General features: G+C 57.9%; 1 protein-coding gene across 1 annotated transcript in view; it reads left to right on the top strand.

The window, feature by feature from the left end:
* The window catches only part of EFCC1 (EF-hand and coiled-coil domain containing 1), a 28,782-nt gene that overhangs the window by 10,400 nt on the left and 3,016 nt on the right, over nucleotides 1-15,366 (top strand). Inside the window, exons 3-6 of the mRNA XM_040246664.1 lie at nucleotides 9,759-9,916; nucleotides 12,274-12,430; nucleotides 13,520-13,685; nucleotides 15,124-15,264. Coding sequence (XP_040102598.1) covers nucleotides 9,759-9,916; nucleotides 12,274-12,430; nucleotides 13,520-13,685; nucleotides 15,124-15,264 — 622 coding nt within the window. The remainder of the gene's footprint in view (nucleotides 1-9,758; nucleotides 9,917-12,273; nucleotides 12,431-13,519; nucleotides 13,686-15,123; nucleotides 15,265-15,366) is intronic.

Raw genomic sequence — 15,366 nt, 5'->3', positions numbered from 1 at the left:
GGCGACAGAGGATGAGATGGTTGGATGGCATCACTGACTCCATGGACATGAGTTTGAGCAGGCTCCGGGAATTGGTGATGGACAGGGAGACCTGGTGTGCTGCGGTCCACGGGGTCACAGAGTCGGACACGCTTAGTGACTGAAGAACAGCAATCTGTGCAGTAAATATGTCTTTCGGAAAGAGGTGGCGATCCGGCCAAGGTCACCCAGGCAGTCAAGGCACAGCCCAGGCAGGACTCAGTCCTCAGGCGCCCAGGAGTCCCGGGCTCTCCTGCTTCCATCGGGGTGGGGCTCGGGAACAGCCTCAGCTCTGTGCCTCTGGGGTTATGTTGGGGATGTTCTGTGACCCCATGTTCAGAACCCTGCTTTCCCAGTTGCAGGCTGGGCGGGTGGCCTCAGGCACGAAGATGGGTGACGAGCAGACCATGTCATTGGTTCCCCAGGCCAGGGGCAGCCTCCCAGGACCAGGATGGCCTGACTGCCAGACCAGTCAGTTGCCTTTGGCTGTGACGGTGGTCACGGTGGTGGGGCCCCCACTCCAGCCCCAGCGTCCTCCAGTCTGCCCACGTGCACACCTCCAGCTGCGCCAGCCTCTCTGTTCCTCACACCCCAAACCTCTCCCTGCCTACTTCAGGCACCCTGACCACACTGGCGGACTCCTGACAAATTCACATCCATCCAGCTGTCTTAGCTACATCCCATGACGTCTTCAGAGGCCCTGGCCTCTGCTCCGTCATCTCTGATCGCCCCTGGCCTTCCCATCTTTCATTTATTTCTGTCGTGACTTCGCCGGTTCCCGCAGGGGGTCCGCTCCACTGCGTGCACCGTTTCCAGCACACACAGTGGCTGGCACACTGCTTCTGTCGGACGCATTACAGAGCAGAATTAACAGCCAGGACTGGAGGGCGGGTGCTTGGACACCCCTTTGCCCCTGGCCCCCAGTAAAGGCAGCACCCCGCGTTCAGCCGGGAGCAGAAACAAGGGCCAGTTGAGAAGGGCGCCCTGGCCCCAGCACTCTCGGCTGCCTGCACTCTCCGCTCTACGGGCTTTATTTTTAGCTCTGCCTCCACGGTCCCCCGCTAAGCCCGCCTTCCTACTGGTGTTCCGCTGTTTCCTCTGAGCCTTCGCTCCGGAAAGGCAGCCAGTCTGCGAGTCTCTGGGACCTCCGGCCGCCCGGAGCCCCCGCTCCTAGCCAGGCCTCGAGTGTCCACTCTGCCCAGGAGCTTCCTGAAGCTTAGGGGCCGCTGGGTGTCAGAGGGACAAACAGAGGGAGGGAAGCAAACGTGAGTGACGTTTTCCATCCAGCTCAGAAAAAAGCTGAATCCAGGGATGTTCCATGGTCTCTGACTGGACCACCTTGCTGAGCCATTTGGGTACAGCTCAAGTCATTCAAACGCTAACCCACAGTTGCCGTGGGTGTTTTGAGATGTAATTCAAGTTCACAACCAGTTGCACTGGAGTAAGAGAGACAGATGATCCTGGGTAATCTGGGTGAAGCCGAATGTCTGTAAGTGAGGCTGAGGGCTTCCCTGAAACAAAGGGATCCCACTGCATCCAGGGCTCCAGACGCCTGTGAGCCCCTCTTCTGGATTTCAGACTTGCTGGGCTGGCCCCCCAGTCACAGGGGCCGCTTCCAGGTGGTAAAGCTCTTGAGACAGGTCTGCAGGTACAGGTGTGAACATAGATGGGCATCCCATACTGGCCCGCCTTCTCTGGTTGAGCCCTGACGCGTGCAGGGGCTGAGGCAGGAGGGGAGCAAAGCTCTGTTTTGGTGCCCTTGTGGCACTAGGCCGCGCGCTGATTCGCGTACACAACCTCGTGTAACCCCCAGGCAGCGCTCTGTTTATCACTGACCACACTTTAGGCTGCAAGTAGCAGATAACTCTGCTCAGAACGGCTTAAACCACAGGAACACAAGCTCCTGCGTGAGAAGCCCAAGGGAGAGCAGCTCAGTGATGTTTGCAGGTACCCAGTTCTCCAGCTCCGACTCTGTCTGCCTCAGCTTGTCATCTTGGTCTATCAGCAGAGGCCCCTCACTGTCACAAGATGGCTGCCATGGCCCCAGGCATCACTGCCACATCCAGAGACAGAAAAATAACTTCCTCCTTCAACTCCTCTGTTCCCAGAGATCCTCCTGGAAGACATCTTCTTACTTCTCACCGGCCAGGATCACATCATATGCCTGTTCCTAAACAAACCTTTGGCGAAAAGAAGGAATCGCCATGATCAGCTTAGACCAATCAGGTCTCCTGTCTGGAGGCACTTGGCCACGTAGCGTCTGATGGAATAACTGAGATTGTGCCAACGAGACAGATGGGTGTGCCTGTTTGGTTTGTTGTATTTGGTTTCTATGCAACCATAACAGATTACCACCAATTAGGCACTCAAAACAACATCCATTTATGATCTCATGTTCTGCAGGCCAGAAGTCCAGGCAGGCTTGCGTAGTCTCTCTGCCTGGGCTCCCACAGGGCTGAAATTAAGGTGCCGCTGACCTGGGACTCAAGAATCTGTTTCCAAGCTCACCCAAGAGGAGCTGAATTCAGGTCCTTATGGTTTTATGACTATAATCCCCGTCCTTTGCTGGCTGTTGGCAGGGGTCGCTCTCCACACACCGCCTCCCATGGGCCTGTTTATCCTCCAGCCAGCAATGACCCAAGTCCTTCTCATACTTCACGTCTCCCTGACTTCCTCTTCTACACCAGCCAAGACAGTTCTCTGTTTTTAAACTGTGATGAGGTGGAGATAATACCCAGGCTTAAGGTCAGCTGTCCCATATAACGTAACGCCATCCCAGGAGTGACACCTCGCCACATTCACAGGTTGCAGGAGTTAGGGTGTGGGGTCTTGGGGGTCGTTCCTAGAGGACAAGGTGTCTCCATGGGAGCAGTCTCCCCACCAGAGACATCCTGGATACTCATTCGGAGGGCCTGTTTGTCTCAATGACCAGGTGGGCAGCGTTCCTGGCACTTGACGGAGGTGGGTGGTTCCCAGTCCTGTACCACCCACCAGGGTTACCTTGTACCCCAAATAACTTCCAAATGCCCAGCTGGGTGTTCATCCCACGAAAAACGTGCTTTTCACTGTAATTATCTGAGACTACCATCTAACTCTGCTTTACATATAAACACAACTTTTTTTGGTACAGTTTTAATACAGAGTCTTAGAATGCAATGCTGTGTCAATTGAGGAAAGGTTATGTTATGGTTTGTTTGGAATTTTCCAAGGGTTGCTCATCATTTTATAAACACATCGCAGATGATAACAACACTTGTGAAGCTTAACCAGCTGGTGCGGAGCTTCTGTGTCCACTGCCATTCGTCACTCCATGTCCCAGGGAGTCTGCGTATCTATCTGTCTCTGTGTCCACCTGTCCATCCATCCATCTATCAATATCGTTTCCTAGCCCTTATATCGATGTCAAATATAGGGAAAGAGTGTTATGAACATCTGATTGAGTATTACCTTACCCTCTGAAATTCAAACTAAGCCACTATTAAATAGGTTTAATCATCTAAAAGTTCTTTATACCTTGAGTATTTACATATTGAAATGTGTACTGTAAAATTCATTTCTCTCTCCTTTAAATTAGAAAGCAGCAGTTCAGTTCAGTTCAGTTGCTCAGTCGTGTCTGACTCTTTGCGACCCCATGGACTGCTACTACCAGGCCTCCCTGTCTATCACCAACTTCCGGAGTTGACTCAAACTCATGTCCATCAAGTTGGCGATGCCATCCAGCCATCTCACCCTCTGTCGTCCCCTTCTCCTCCCGCCCCCAATCCCTCCCAGCATCAGGGTCTTTCCAATGAGTCAGCTCTTCCCATCAGGTGGCCAAAGTATTGGAGTTTCATCTTCAGCATCAGTCCTTCCAATGAACACCCAGGACTGATTTCCTTCAGAATGGACTGGTTGGATCTCCTTGCAGCCCAAGGGACTCTCAAGAGTCTTCTCCAACACCACAGTTCAAAAGCATCACCCAAAATTTTTTCAAAGTATATGTAAAGACAAGGTCTATCCCTTATTCAGCTCACTTTGGGATCTTCCAACATAACCATTATAAAAAGAGGGTGGCAATTTGTCAAAGGTGGGGTCCTCTGCTGTGAGGGGACAGAATGAGTGGCTGCGGGACATGGCCAGGGTCTGGCTCCACCAGTGCCCAGATCTCACGATGCGCTGCTCTTCAGGCGTTTGCCAAAGTTCAGACACTCTCCAAGGATCTGTGTCAATTTTTGCCATCTCTGCATCAAACCTGTATTATTCATCTTTAGTTACTATTTTCCCTGAAATCATCTCACTCTTTTTACTTAATGGATTTAAAGAGGTGGCTCGGGTGGTAAAGAATCTGCCTGCAATGCAGGAGACCCAGTTCAATAACTGGGTCAGGAAGATCCCCTGGAGGAGGAAATGGCAACGCACTCCAGTTTTCTTGCCTGGAGAATCCCAGGGACAGAGGAGCCTGGCGGGTACAGTCCACGGGGTCTCAAGAGTTGGACACGGCTGAGCAACTGAGCATTTGAAGGGAAGTTGTCAGAAACACAGGACGAAGATGCTTTGATGTGCTCATTAGTTGTTTTTAGTACGCATTAGACTAAATAATTGGAGAAGGAAATGGCAACCCACTCCAGTGTTCTTGCCTGGAGAATCCCAGGGACCGAGAAGCCTGGTGGGCTGCTGTCTATGGGGTCGCACAGAGTCGGACACGACTGAAGTGACTTAGCAGCGGCAGCAGCAGCAGACTAAATAATTCAGGTTAAAACCACACACACACACACACCCCTCCTGCTCCCCTGAGTCCTGCCTAAGGTCCCCCCGAACACTGGACAGAGGCAGGACCCCCCTGTGATCAGAAGCGCTGTATTTCATTTCAGGGCCATTGGCGTTTACCGGCGGATGAACAGGGGATTGAGGTGGGGGCTGGGGGCAGGGGCACTTGTGGAGGGTCCCACGGCCACACCAGGGTCCTGGGGCAGGAGGCAGATTTGGCAGCTCCGCAGAAGCCCTCTCTTCACACCGCAGAACCCAGGGAGGGTCCTCCACTGGAGGCCTGGAGCCGGGAGCTGCCAGGACCGGAGGGAGAACTCAGGAACATCTGGCCCTTGTCAGGCCGTGTCGGAGGCCGGGCTGGGGGCCAGAGATGGCCGCCGCCTCCAGCAGGAGGAAGATGTCCAGGGGGGCTCTGGGTGGTGCGCAGATGTGTGCAGCTGGAGGGGACGCTCTGGGAGGACGAGGACTAGGGTCAGCCGGGTGTGAGGGCACGAGGGGGCAGCAGGCACAAGGGCAACTCCTATGGGGCGACCGGCCTCTGCAGAAGCGCCCCCAGCCCCTCCGTGCCTCCCCGGGGAGAGCGGCCCAAGTGGGCGGTGGCGGGGTCGCTGGCCAGGGAGGGCCTCCGCCAGCCTTTTCAGCCCTGTTGGCTCAGGTCCCAGGCCGGATCTGGTGCGTCTCCAGCTGTCCTTAGCAGCGCCAACCTGTCTTTTCAACAGAGAAGCAACGGCCTGGGTCAGAGGCGGGCGGCTCTGCTGTTATTCCGTGCTTTCCCAGTTACTTCCTATCTTTGCAAGAGACGCCGGCGTTTCGCTCTTGGTGATAATGTTTCCCATGAAAGGAAATCTGTTTTAGTCAACAGTTCAGCCGGGGACCCCAAATGCCTGTGGTTAGGGGAGGTCCTGCTCACTCTCTCGCCTGGAGGGTCCAATCCTCTGTGGGCTGGGCAGGGGGTCAGCCACATCCACAGGCCTGGGACGGCCCCGGGATCTGAACTCTGATGCCCTTCTCACTGTCTTTCTGGAACAATCCAAGAGCAGAGGGACGGGAGGAGCTGGAACCCTATCGGGCGCGGGGCCGTTCTTCCTCTCACCACCTGACCTGCCGCCCACGGTGTCACCCACCCACGCCCTCAATCACTCACTCATCCGACAAACCTCAGCTGGCTGCTCCGTCCTGTGCTGGGCCCCTCCAGGAAACACCGACAGTCACTGAAGACCACAGGAGCTCAGGGTGTCCAGGCGGGGAGGCGAGACGAGAGGGGGGGCCCTGGGGACCAGCCTGGTGGGCTGCGCCCGACGGGCCGAGGGAGCCGCGGGGCCTCCGCAAGCTCCTCCTGCTCTGCGCCTCAGCTTGCTCATCTGTGAAATGGCAGGAATGAGCCTAAGTCTTTCTTAGGGCTTCTCGGAAGAGTAGATGCTGCTGCTGCTAAGTCGCTCCAGTCGTGTCTGACTCTGTGCGACCCCATAGACGGCAGCCCACCAGGCTCCCTGGGACTCTCCAGGCAAGAACAGTGGAGGGGGGTGCCATTGCCTTCTCCAGAAGAGGAGATAAGTTTTTCCTGAAACACGCAGAGCACAGTCACTGTGATCTAAGGAAAGGTCAACAGCGAGGACGGGACTGTGCAGCCCAGGGAGCTGCACTCAGCCTGCGATGACCTATGACAGAAAAGAAGCTGAGAAAGAACGCGCGTGTGTGTATGAACGCGCGTGTGTGTATGAACGCGCGTGTGTGTATGCACACACATATTCCTTTCCAGGCTTTGCACGTTCCCTTTCACTTACATATATATTTACACACACACACACACTTCGCTATACCGCTGAAACTAGCATCATACTGTACATTCACTGGACTTCAATTTAAAGCTAAATGTGCACGTCTAAGGGGGAAGAACAGAGCAGGATCCGGTACCCAGTAAGGTGTCGGCAGTGCTTATCAAGGATCCAGAGGGTCATGAGTCTGGCCGTCCATGCCCTGAGATCACCACCAGCAGTGAGCCCGAGACCAGGCTGGACCTCGGAGGCCCCCCAGTGGATGCTGTGTTAAGGATACTGGCATCCCTTCTCTCGGCCGTAGGAGTCGCTGAACCATTTCGAACAGAGAGAGGGACGGGGTCGGAGCTGTCTTCCAGGAAACAGCCAGGACAGCAAGTGCCGGCAGCCTGGGTGTGGGGGGAGAGGTGACCTTCACAGGTCACAGGTCCCCTCTCTGTGACCTTGGGGCTGGCGCCTTCCAGGAAGCCGGAGGTGCAAGTCAGGGGGGCCACAGGTGACCTCCGCCTGCCCCCAGGTCCGCTCCCCGGACAAGCCCCACGCAGCTCGTTTTTATGGGAAGCCCTCGTTAAACCACGGGCCCCATGGTCCAGTCCCGGGGCCAAAAACCGTCAAGTTTAGGCCCAGAATATTCCAGCGGAGCTTTCCACAAGCTACTGCAGGGAGGGCCTGCAGCCAGTCCATCGAGGAATCCTACACAGACAGACGCGTCCTCTTACCCCGTCGAGGTGGGAGAAGCCGGCAGTTCCATCTGTGTCCACCGGGCACACGCACGGGCTTCCCCGGTGGCCCAGCGGTAAAGAACGCGCCTGCCGATGCAGGAGACGCAGTTCGATCCCTGGGTCAGGAAGATCCCCTGGAGGAGGAAACGGCAACCCACTCCAGTATTCTTGCTGGAGAATCCCACGGACAGAGGAGCCTGGCAGGCTCCGGTCCACAGCCTCGCTGTGACTACCCCCTTCCCTGGGCTGGCCTCTCCTATGACCTCCAGATGGCCAAAGCCAATGGCCACTGCTTGGGGGGCCAAGATAGTGGCCTTCCCTGGGGGGGGCGGGGAATGGGAGGAGCAGATGCAGGAAGACAGGGAGGCCTTGGGGATTGCACAGGGCTTCCAAGAGGAGGTGACCAGGCAGCAGCCACGGCAGGGAGGGGTCATGAGGAAACAGGATCTGAGGGGCCAGGGCTGCAGGCAGATTTGGAAGCTGAGGTGCTGGCTGAGCCCTTGCAGAGTGAGTGCACACGAGGAAGAGAGACAAGGTCCTCGGGTTTAGGGTCAGGATGTGGAGGACGAGCGAGGGAAAGGGCGCTGGGCGCTGAGGCGCCTCCCAGAAGCCGAGGGCCGGGGTGCTGAGCCAGGGAGCGGGGTGGCTGACAGGACGTGGGTGGAGCAGGCAGAGAACGAGCTGGGAGGCTCGCTGTCTCTGTTCCAAGGTGGTGACGGCTCGGCTCGCCCATGTGATATGCAAAGGGGCCTGCGGCTGCAGACGGACCCCGCGGAGAGGGGCCAGCCATGCAGGCCGGGAGGGCCAGCTGCCGGACAAGAGGAATCCCCATGTTTCTCCGCAGCCGCGTCTCGCCTCTTGGAAAACTGCAGAGCGTGTCCTCGTCTGTGGCGCACTCTCTCCCAGCTCTGTCCCTGCTGCTTCCCCTTCCTGACTCCGATGCATGTGACCTGCGGTCCCCTAACCAGGGCGGCAGCTAGGCTGGGCTGCTCCGAGCTTGCTGTGCAAGCGTCCCCTGGGCCTGGCGGGGCCAGAGCGTAAACCCAACTCCTATACTTCTGAGCCGTGGGGCTTGGGCCGGCCACTCTGGGAAACGGGGGTCAGGATGGTCCCTGCCTTCATCCAGGCAGGGTGTTGGGAGGACACATTCACAGCCCCGGAGCAGCGCCTGGCACCTCGCAGGGATGCTGAGAGATTAGCTGCGGTGTTGACGCAGGAAGTCGCCCTTGGAACCAGCTTCAAAGACCCCGGTGTCTGTGGGGATGTGGGGAACGTGGGCCAGCCTCTGCTAGGAAACTGTTCATAAGGGCTGTCCCCGCCAGCTCATTTTGCTTGCTGAAGCCCTTAAATAATGGAGGGAAAACAGCACTTTCTCGCAGTGGGAAGACTTAGATTCTGTCCATCGCTGTTCCTGTTTAGTCGCTCAGTCGTGTCCCACTCTCTGTGACCCCGTGGACTGCAGCCCGCCAGGCTCCTCTGTCCATAGGATTCTCCAGGCAAGAGTACTGGAGCGGGCTGCCACGCCCTCCTCCAGGGGATCTTCCCGAACCCTGGACCGAACCTGTCTCCTGCGTTGGCAGGTGGATTCTGTACCTCTGAGCCACCAGGGAAGCCCATTCCGACGCTGTTCAAAATTCTGCATATTGAAGCCCTTTACTCTTTACACACCTCCTCTGCCAGGAAGCTCACCACCTCCCAAGGAAGCCTATTCTATTCTCGGTCAGCGGTCTTTGTGAGAAAGCGATCCTGTACCCTAGACTCCGGTGTCTTCTCTTCTGGCTGTGATCTGACCTCTGGAGTTGAGAGGGACTGTCCCCTCCCCAGTTAGACCTCAAATGATATGCCCTAAGCTCCAGTTTCTCTCTGAACCAAGAATCTGCATCCAGGGGGTCTTGCTCTGATTGCCTCTGAGCACCTCCGCATTCTCAGCTCGTACTGTGGGGGTGAGGGGGCTGAATGCTGGGCGTCATCAGTCAGAGTTCGAGGCTCATAAAACACAGAAGGTTGGAACTCCCAGTCCCTCCGATGGCTTCCTGCCCCTATGCCCACTGGCACAGGGCGAGAACCCAATGGGAGCTGGGAGGACCTCGGAGGCATTGGCTCCAGGGATCCACCTGCAAAAGGGGCCCCAAGTCCCACTGCCTGTCCCTCTGGCAGCGCTGGGGTGGGAGCCCAGGACCCCCACCTTTCTGGACACAGAGGCTCCTCAGAGGGTTTTGCCTCTAGTCCCATTGGCTAAAATCGCGTCACAAGCCTGTCTCACCTGCAAGGGAAGCTGGGTGACTGTCCTCCGTGGAAAAGCTGCCTCTGCCGAGCTGGCTATCAGGTAGCGGGCCGGTGGGGTCAGCTGCAGAGACCACCACAGGCTTTCGCAGGCATGTCACAGGCAGCTTAGCCTTAGCAGTGGGGAGGGTGGGCCCACACCCCACACTCTCCCGCAGGAAACCGGCGGAGACCCCGCCCTCTCAACGCCTGTGTCTCCCTCACCACCCCACAGGTCAGAGGGCACCCAGCTCCCAAGCTCACCGCGAGCCAGCCCAGAACCCGACACCAAGAGCAGCGAACCCGAGGATGGTGAGACCAGAGCCCCAGAGCCCCCCCGAGAGGGAGCCTGGGGGTCCGACAGCAGCCCGGCGAGCAGACCCCCGGACCAAGGTTTGTCCCGCACACCCGGGGTCCCGTCTGCGCTGGTGCCGCCATCCGGCCTCCAGACAGAGCCCCACCCTCTACGCTGAGGCTGGGCTTCCCCAGCCCCTAGGCTCCCCGACCCCTGCAGGCCTGAGATCGGACACCCTGGGGGCGAGGGTGGGTTTCAGGCAGGCGGGCTCTGGCTCAGGGTGCGAAACGTGTCTCCTGTCAGTGCCGCGCAGGGGTGGGTCGGGCACCCAGGGAGCCGGAGCGGGGGCAAGCTCCCCGTCATCAGAGGTATGCGGGCAGTGTGGCTGGTCACCCCTCGAGAAGGCCACAAAGAGGCCCTTCATGTCGAGAACCTGGGTCTGCTGGGTGTGCAGCCTCAGGAGCAAAGGAAAGCGGAGAGAAGCCGTCTGAGCCGGCGCCCCAGGGCTCTCCCGGCTGGGCTGCAGGCGGGCGTGGGCAGGCTGCAGGCGCCAGCCCTCTCACACGGCTTCAGAGGCCCCATACTGCCCCGGCCTTGGGTACCGGGACAGCTGTGACTATAGCGACACCACGCACACACAGAGACACACACAGACACACACAGAGACACACAGACACACACACACAGACACACACAGACACAGAGACACACAGACAGACACACACACAGTCACACACACAGACACACACAGAGACACACAGAGAGACACACAGAAACAGACACACAGACACACACAGAGACACACACAGACACACACAGACACAGACACACACAGACACAGACACACACAGAGACAGACACACACAGAGACACACAGACACAGACACACACAGAGACACACACAGACAGACAAACACAGACACACACAGACACACACACAGACACATACACAGACACAGAGACACACACACACAGAGACACACACAGACACAGACACACACAGAGACAGACACACACAGAGACACACAGACAGAGACACACACAGACACACACAGACAGACACACACAGACACACACAGAGACACACACAGACAGAAAAACACAGACACACACAGATACACACACAGACACATACACAGACACAGAGACACACACACAGACACACACACAGTCACACACACAGAGACACACAGAGAGACACACAGAAACACACACACAGACACACACACACAGACACAGACATATAGAGACACACACAGAGACACACACACACAGAGACACACCACACAGACACACCACACAGACACACAGACACACTCACAGAGACACAAACAGACACACAGAGACACAGAAACAAACACAAACAGACACACACAGAGACACACACACACACAGAGACACACACAGAGAGACACACAGACACACACACAGAGACACAAACAGACACACAGAGACACAAAGAAACAAAAACACACAGAGACACAGAGACATAGAACACAAACACACAGACACACAGACACACACACCACATAGACACACACAGAGATACACACACACCAGACACACAGACACACCACACAGACACACAGAGACACACACAGACACACACACACAGATACACACACAGAGACACAAACACACCACACACACACACACCACAAACACACAGAGACACACACACACAGACACAAACAGACACACACACACACACCAGCAGCAGGAAATCCCAGGAAGAAAACCAAATTGTCAATACTAGAAACACCATAACATGATCAAAAAGTATTGCCCAGTTACCTCACTTCCGGGTCTCCTGGGTCTGGAACACTGTTTATTGAGAACAAACAGAAGGCTCTGCAGCCAACCCAGCTGGGTGTCCAAAATCAGGACAGCCGAGGCCAGGGGTGCCCCAACCTGCCAGTCCATCAGGATCACCCAGGAGCCTCATGAAACACAGGTCCGCAGGGCCCACCCCCGAGTGCGCGGGCCTCTGGGGCCGGGGGCCATGCTGGTCAGGACACTGTCCATTCGGCCTGAACCGCTCTAGTTCAAGGGAACGTTCTGGTTCACCTAACTCACTAAAAGCTCCAGCAGGCTTCCGGCACAGTCCCATGTCAGCAGAGCCCCATTCCCCCGGCCTCGCCCACCAGCCTCTGCGAGGCTCACTGTGCAGAAGGCGCGCCCCTCACCCGCAGCAGCCAGACCCACGCCCTCCAGGCCCTGGCGGGAGGAACAGGGGCGTCCCTCCTCCCTGGAAGTCTGAGTCAGGACTTGGCCCGAACGGCCCCGGCCCCTGCGGGGTCCCCAGCATGCAGCAGGCCGGCTGCACCCTGACTGCTGGGTTGGACTCACATATCCACCCTGAGCCTGGGCAGAGCGGAGGCGGGAGGGCTCCCAAGGGGAGTCGGGGCGGCCCCCAAAGAGGGGGCTCCTCCCCTGCCTCTGTCCCCGTCCGCAGCCCGTGCTTCTCCAGGGCTGGACGAGCAGCTGTTCCGCTCGGTCGAGGGCCAGGCTGCCTCTGACGAGGAGGACAACCGCGAGAAGTGGCGGGAGGCACGGCGGCCGCCAGCCGAGGTCACGGCGCTGCTGGCCGGTCTGTCTGGCTGCAGGAGCGGGTACGTGCTCCGGTGAGGACGTCCAGGATCGGGCATACCTGGGGCCAGGCCCCCACGGTCATCCTGCGAGCACAGGGCGGCCCCTCTATGCAGTGATGGGCCTGGAACGTGGGAGGCTGACCTCCTGATTCACATCCAGGCTGGGTCCCCTCCCTGCTGTTTCATGCTCGGTCCCCAGATCCATTGGTCGAGCCGACGGCCCTGGGCAAGTGTCAAGGAGAAATGAGCTGAGGAAGGGCACAGTCCCTGCACCTGCTCCACAGCTCGAGTGTGACCCCCCACATGTCAGACCCTTTCCTAACCCACTGCTCTCAATGCCTAAGCCCGTCCCCTAACCCGGTCAAGTCAGCTGACTTTTGAACCTCAGGCTTCCCGTCTCTAAGATGGGACACTAACACTTGCCTGGCAGAGGATTTGTGAGGATTCACCATCGAGGGTATAAAATGCCCCCATGGGGCCTGATCCCGGAGTCGGGGGCGGGGGCAGCACTGACTCTTTTATTATAAAGTCCTGCCGATTTTCTTGGGTCACTGTTATCACCAACCCGTTAAGTCAACAAGCATATGAAGCACCTATGATATGCCAGGCTAATTTGAGGGCTCCTGGCAAACAGCGCTAACCAAGACAGCTCCCCCCCACACCCCCGCCCAGGAGCCTCTGTTCTCCTGAGTGGTGACAAGCGTGAGGACGAGGAGGGGGCAAGATACGCTAGGGGAGCCGCCGAGAAGGTGCCGTTTGAGCAGAGATCTGGAGGAATTGAGGGGAAAGCCTTTCGGGCAGAGGGAACAGCAAGTGCAAAGGCCCTGGGGCACGTGGGAGGGGCCGGGAGGAGGCTGCTGTGGCCGGAGCAGAAAGAGCAAAGGTGAGTGGGAAGGAGGTCTGGGAGGTAAGGGGCAGACTGGGCGGGGCCTCTGGCTTTTGCTCTGATGACACGGGGAACTGGGGAAGGCCGTGGGCAGGGGTGCCATGGCCCCACCTAGCTTTCAGGGGAGACAGACTCGGTAATAAATAATGCATTCCCACCCCCTGCAGGCTGGAACAGACTTTGGAAAGCAGCCCCCTCTGTGCCGGTACTCTCTTTCACTGCAGGTGTGATGACCAGATGGCCGAGAAGCTCATGACTTACTTCAGCCACTTGGGCGGTGCCAACCATGCCCGCGCCCTGGGGGAGCTGGAGGCCTGTGTCGCCATGCTGGTGGGGCAGCCGGGGTCCCAGGGGTGCGGTGCAAAGACTCTGAGGACGCCTGAGGAGGAGGTCAGCGGAGCCCCAGAGGCTGGGAGCCAGCCCAATGGCTAGTTTCTTACAGGTGGAAGGACTGTGAGCCATCTCAGCCAAGTCCTGTGCCCCCTTCACAGATGGGTAAACCAAGGCTCTGAGAGGAGATGATTTAGATCTAATGAAGAATATTTTGGCTGCACATTAAAGGATCCATCTCAGATCAGCTCAAGGGAAAAAAAAAACAGGAATTTATTACCAGATGGAGCTGGGAGCATGGTTTCAAAAGAACAGCTAAGATGAGCTTCAGGCACAATTGGATCCAGGGACTCATTATATTGCCTCCATCTGTCTGCTCCGTTCTTTTCATGGGTGCTGGCCTCACTTTCCCCTGCTATAGAGGGGCTTTCTCCATGTGGTAGGGTGAGGAAAAGCAGGGCCCCAGGCAGCTCTAGGCTCCCATCAGCCTACTTAAAACCGCCAGAGGAACAATAAGAGCCATGTACAGTAAATCTCAGGGAAGAACGCCAATGGTCGGCCTCAGTCACATGCCCGTACCTGGATCAATCCTCTTTGGTGGGCGGGCAGGGCCCTGTGATTGGCAGCTCCATCAAAGCCAGATGAAATGGAAGAGAGACACCTCCCCCAAGGAGAACTGGCTGTGGAGGGGAGGAGGGTGGGGAGCTCAGTTCCTGAGACCCTCAGACCACGCTCCCGAGTCCACAGGCCCCGTGCTCTGCCTACTGCCCAAGGATGCCACACCTTCAGCTGCTTCTCTTTCCCTCCATCACTGTCCGGAGCGGGGGCTGCCTCACTCCCCCCGTTCCTGCTTTAGAAGGCAGGTGTCCACGTGGCATTCTGCAACTCGCCACCCTCTCCCCCTGGTATTCTGCAGGGCTCAGCAGCGTCCATGCCGCTTGGCCAGGGCTGGGCCGGTGACCGAGGCTGGGCCAGCCGGGCCCCGCTCCTGGGGCTCCCATCTCAAAGGAGGTGGGGAATGGCTGCAGCGTGTTCTCAGCTGCAGCCCGCAGACAGGAGTCTCCAGCCGCTTCTGCCTCACCCTCCATGCCCCCAGCTCTCGACCCATTCTGGGGACGAGCCACTAGCCTGGCAGTGAATTCCTCCTCGGCTCACACTGGCCGGACTAGCTTCCTGCTTGCAACCAAAACAATTTAGAAAGGACAAGCAGACGAATGGAGAAGAGAAGGAAGGAGGGAGCCCTTCCACCAAAAAGGAAGCATGGTCGTTCTTACATCAGCCTGACTGGCCGTGAGGCCCTGGGCCAGGCGTGCAGCTTCTCTGGGCCTCAGCGCCCTCCCTGGGGAGACAGGGCGGTTCTGTCTGTAGGCTCAGGGGGCCAGATGAGATGACCCCTGTGGGAGGGCCAGGGCAGGCTGTGGGCCCTGCCTGGGGGTGGTGCTGTGTGCATGCGGCAGAGAGTGGCAGGGCGGGCGCTGAGGCCCTGGTGTCCCCACAGGCAGAGCTGCAGCGGAAGGTGGGTGAGAACGAGAGCCTGCGGCAGGAGCTGCAGACGGTGGAGGCGGAGAGGGTGCGGCTGTCCCTGCTGGAGGAGAAGCTGGCGGACGTGCTGGGTCTCCTGCAGAGGCTCCGAGACCTGGTGGGCTCCCGGGAGCTGGCGGCCGGGGGGCGGGGCTGGGCGGGGCCTTCAGGGGTGGAGCCCAGCCTCCTCAGGCACTGGCTCTGAGCTCCCCCCACATAG

Source organism: Oryx dammah, unplaced genomic scaffold (assembly GCF_014754425.2).
Source record: "Oryx dammah isolate SB20612 unplaced genomic scaffold, SCBI_Odam_1.1 HiC_scaffold_9, whole genome shotgun sequence".
NCBI lineage: Eukaryota > Metazoa > Chordata > Mammalia > Artiodactyla > Bovidae > Oryx > Oryx dammah.
Note: the sequence above shows the minus strand (reverse complement) of the source record. Positions and strands in the feature narration are given on the sequence as shown.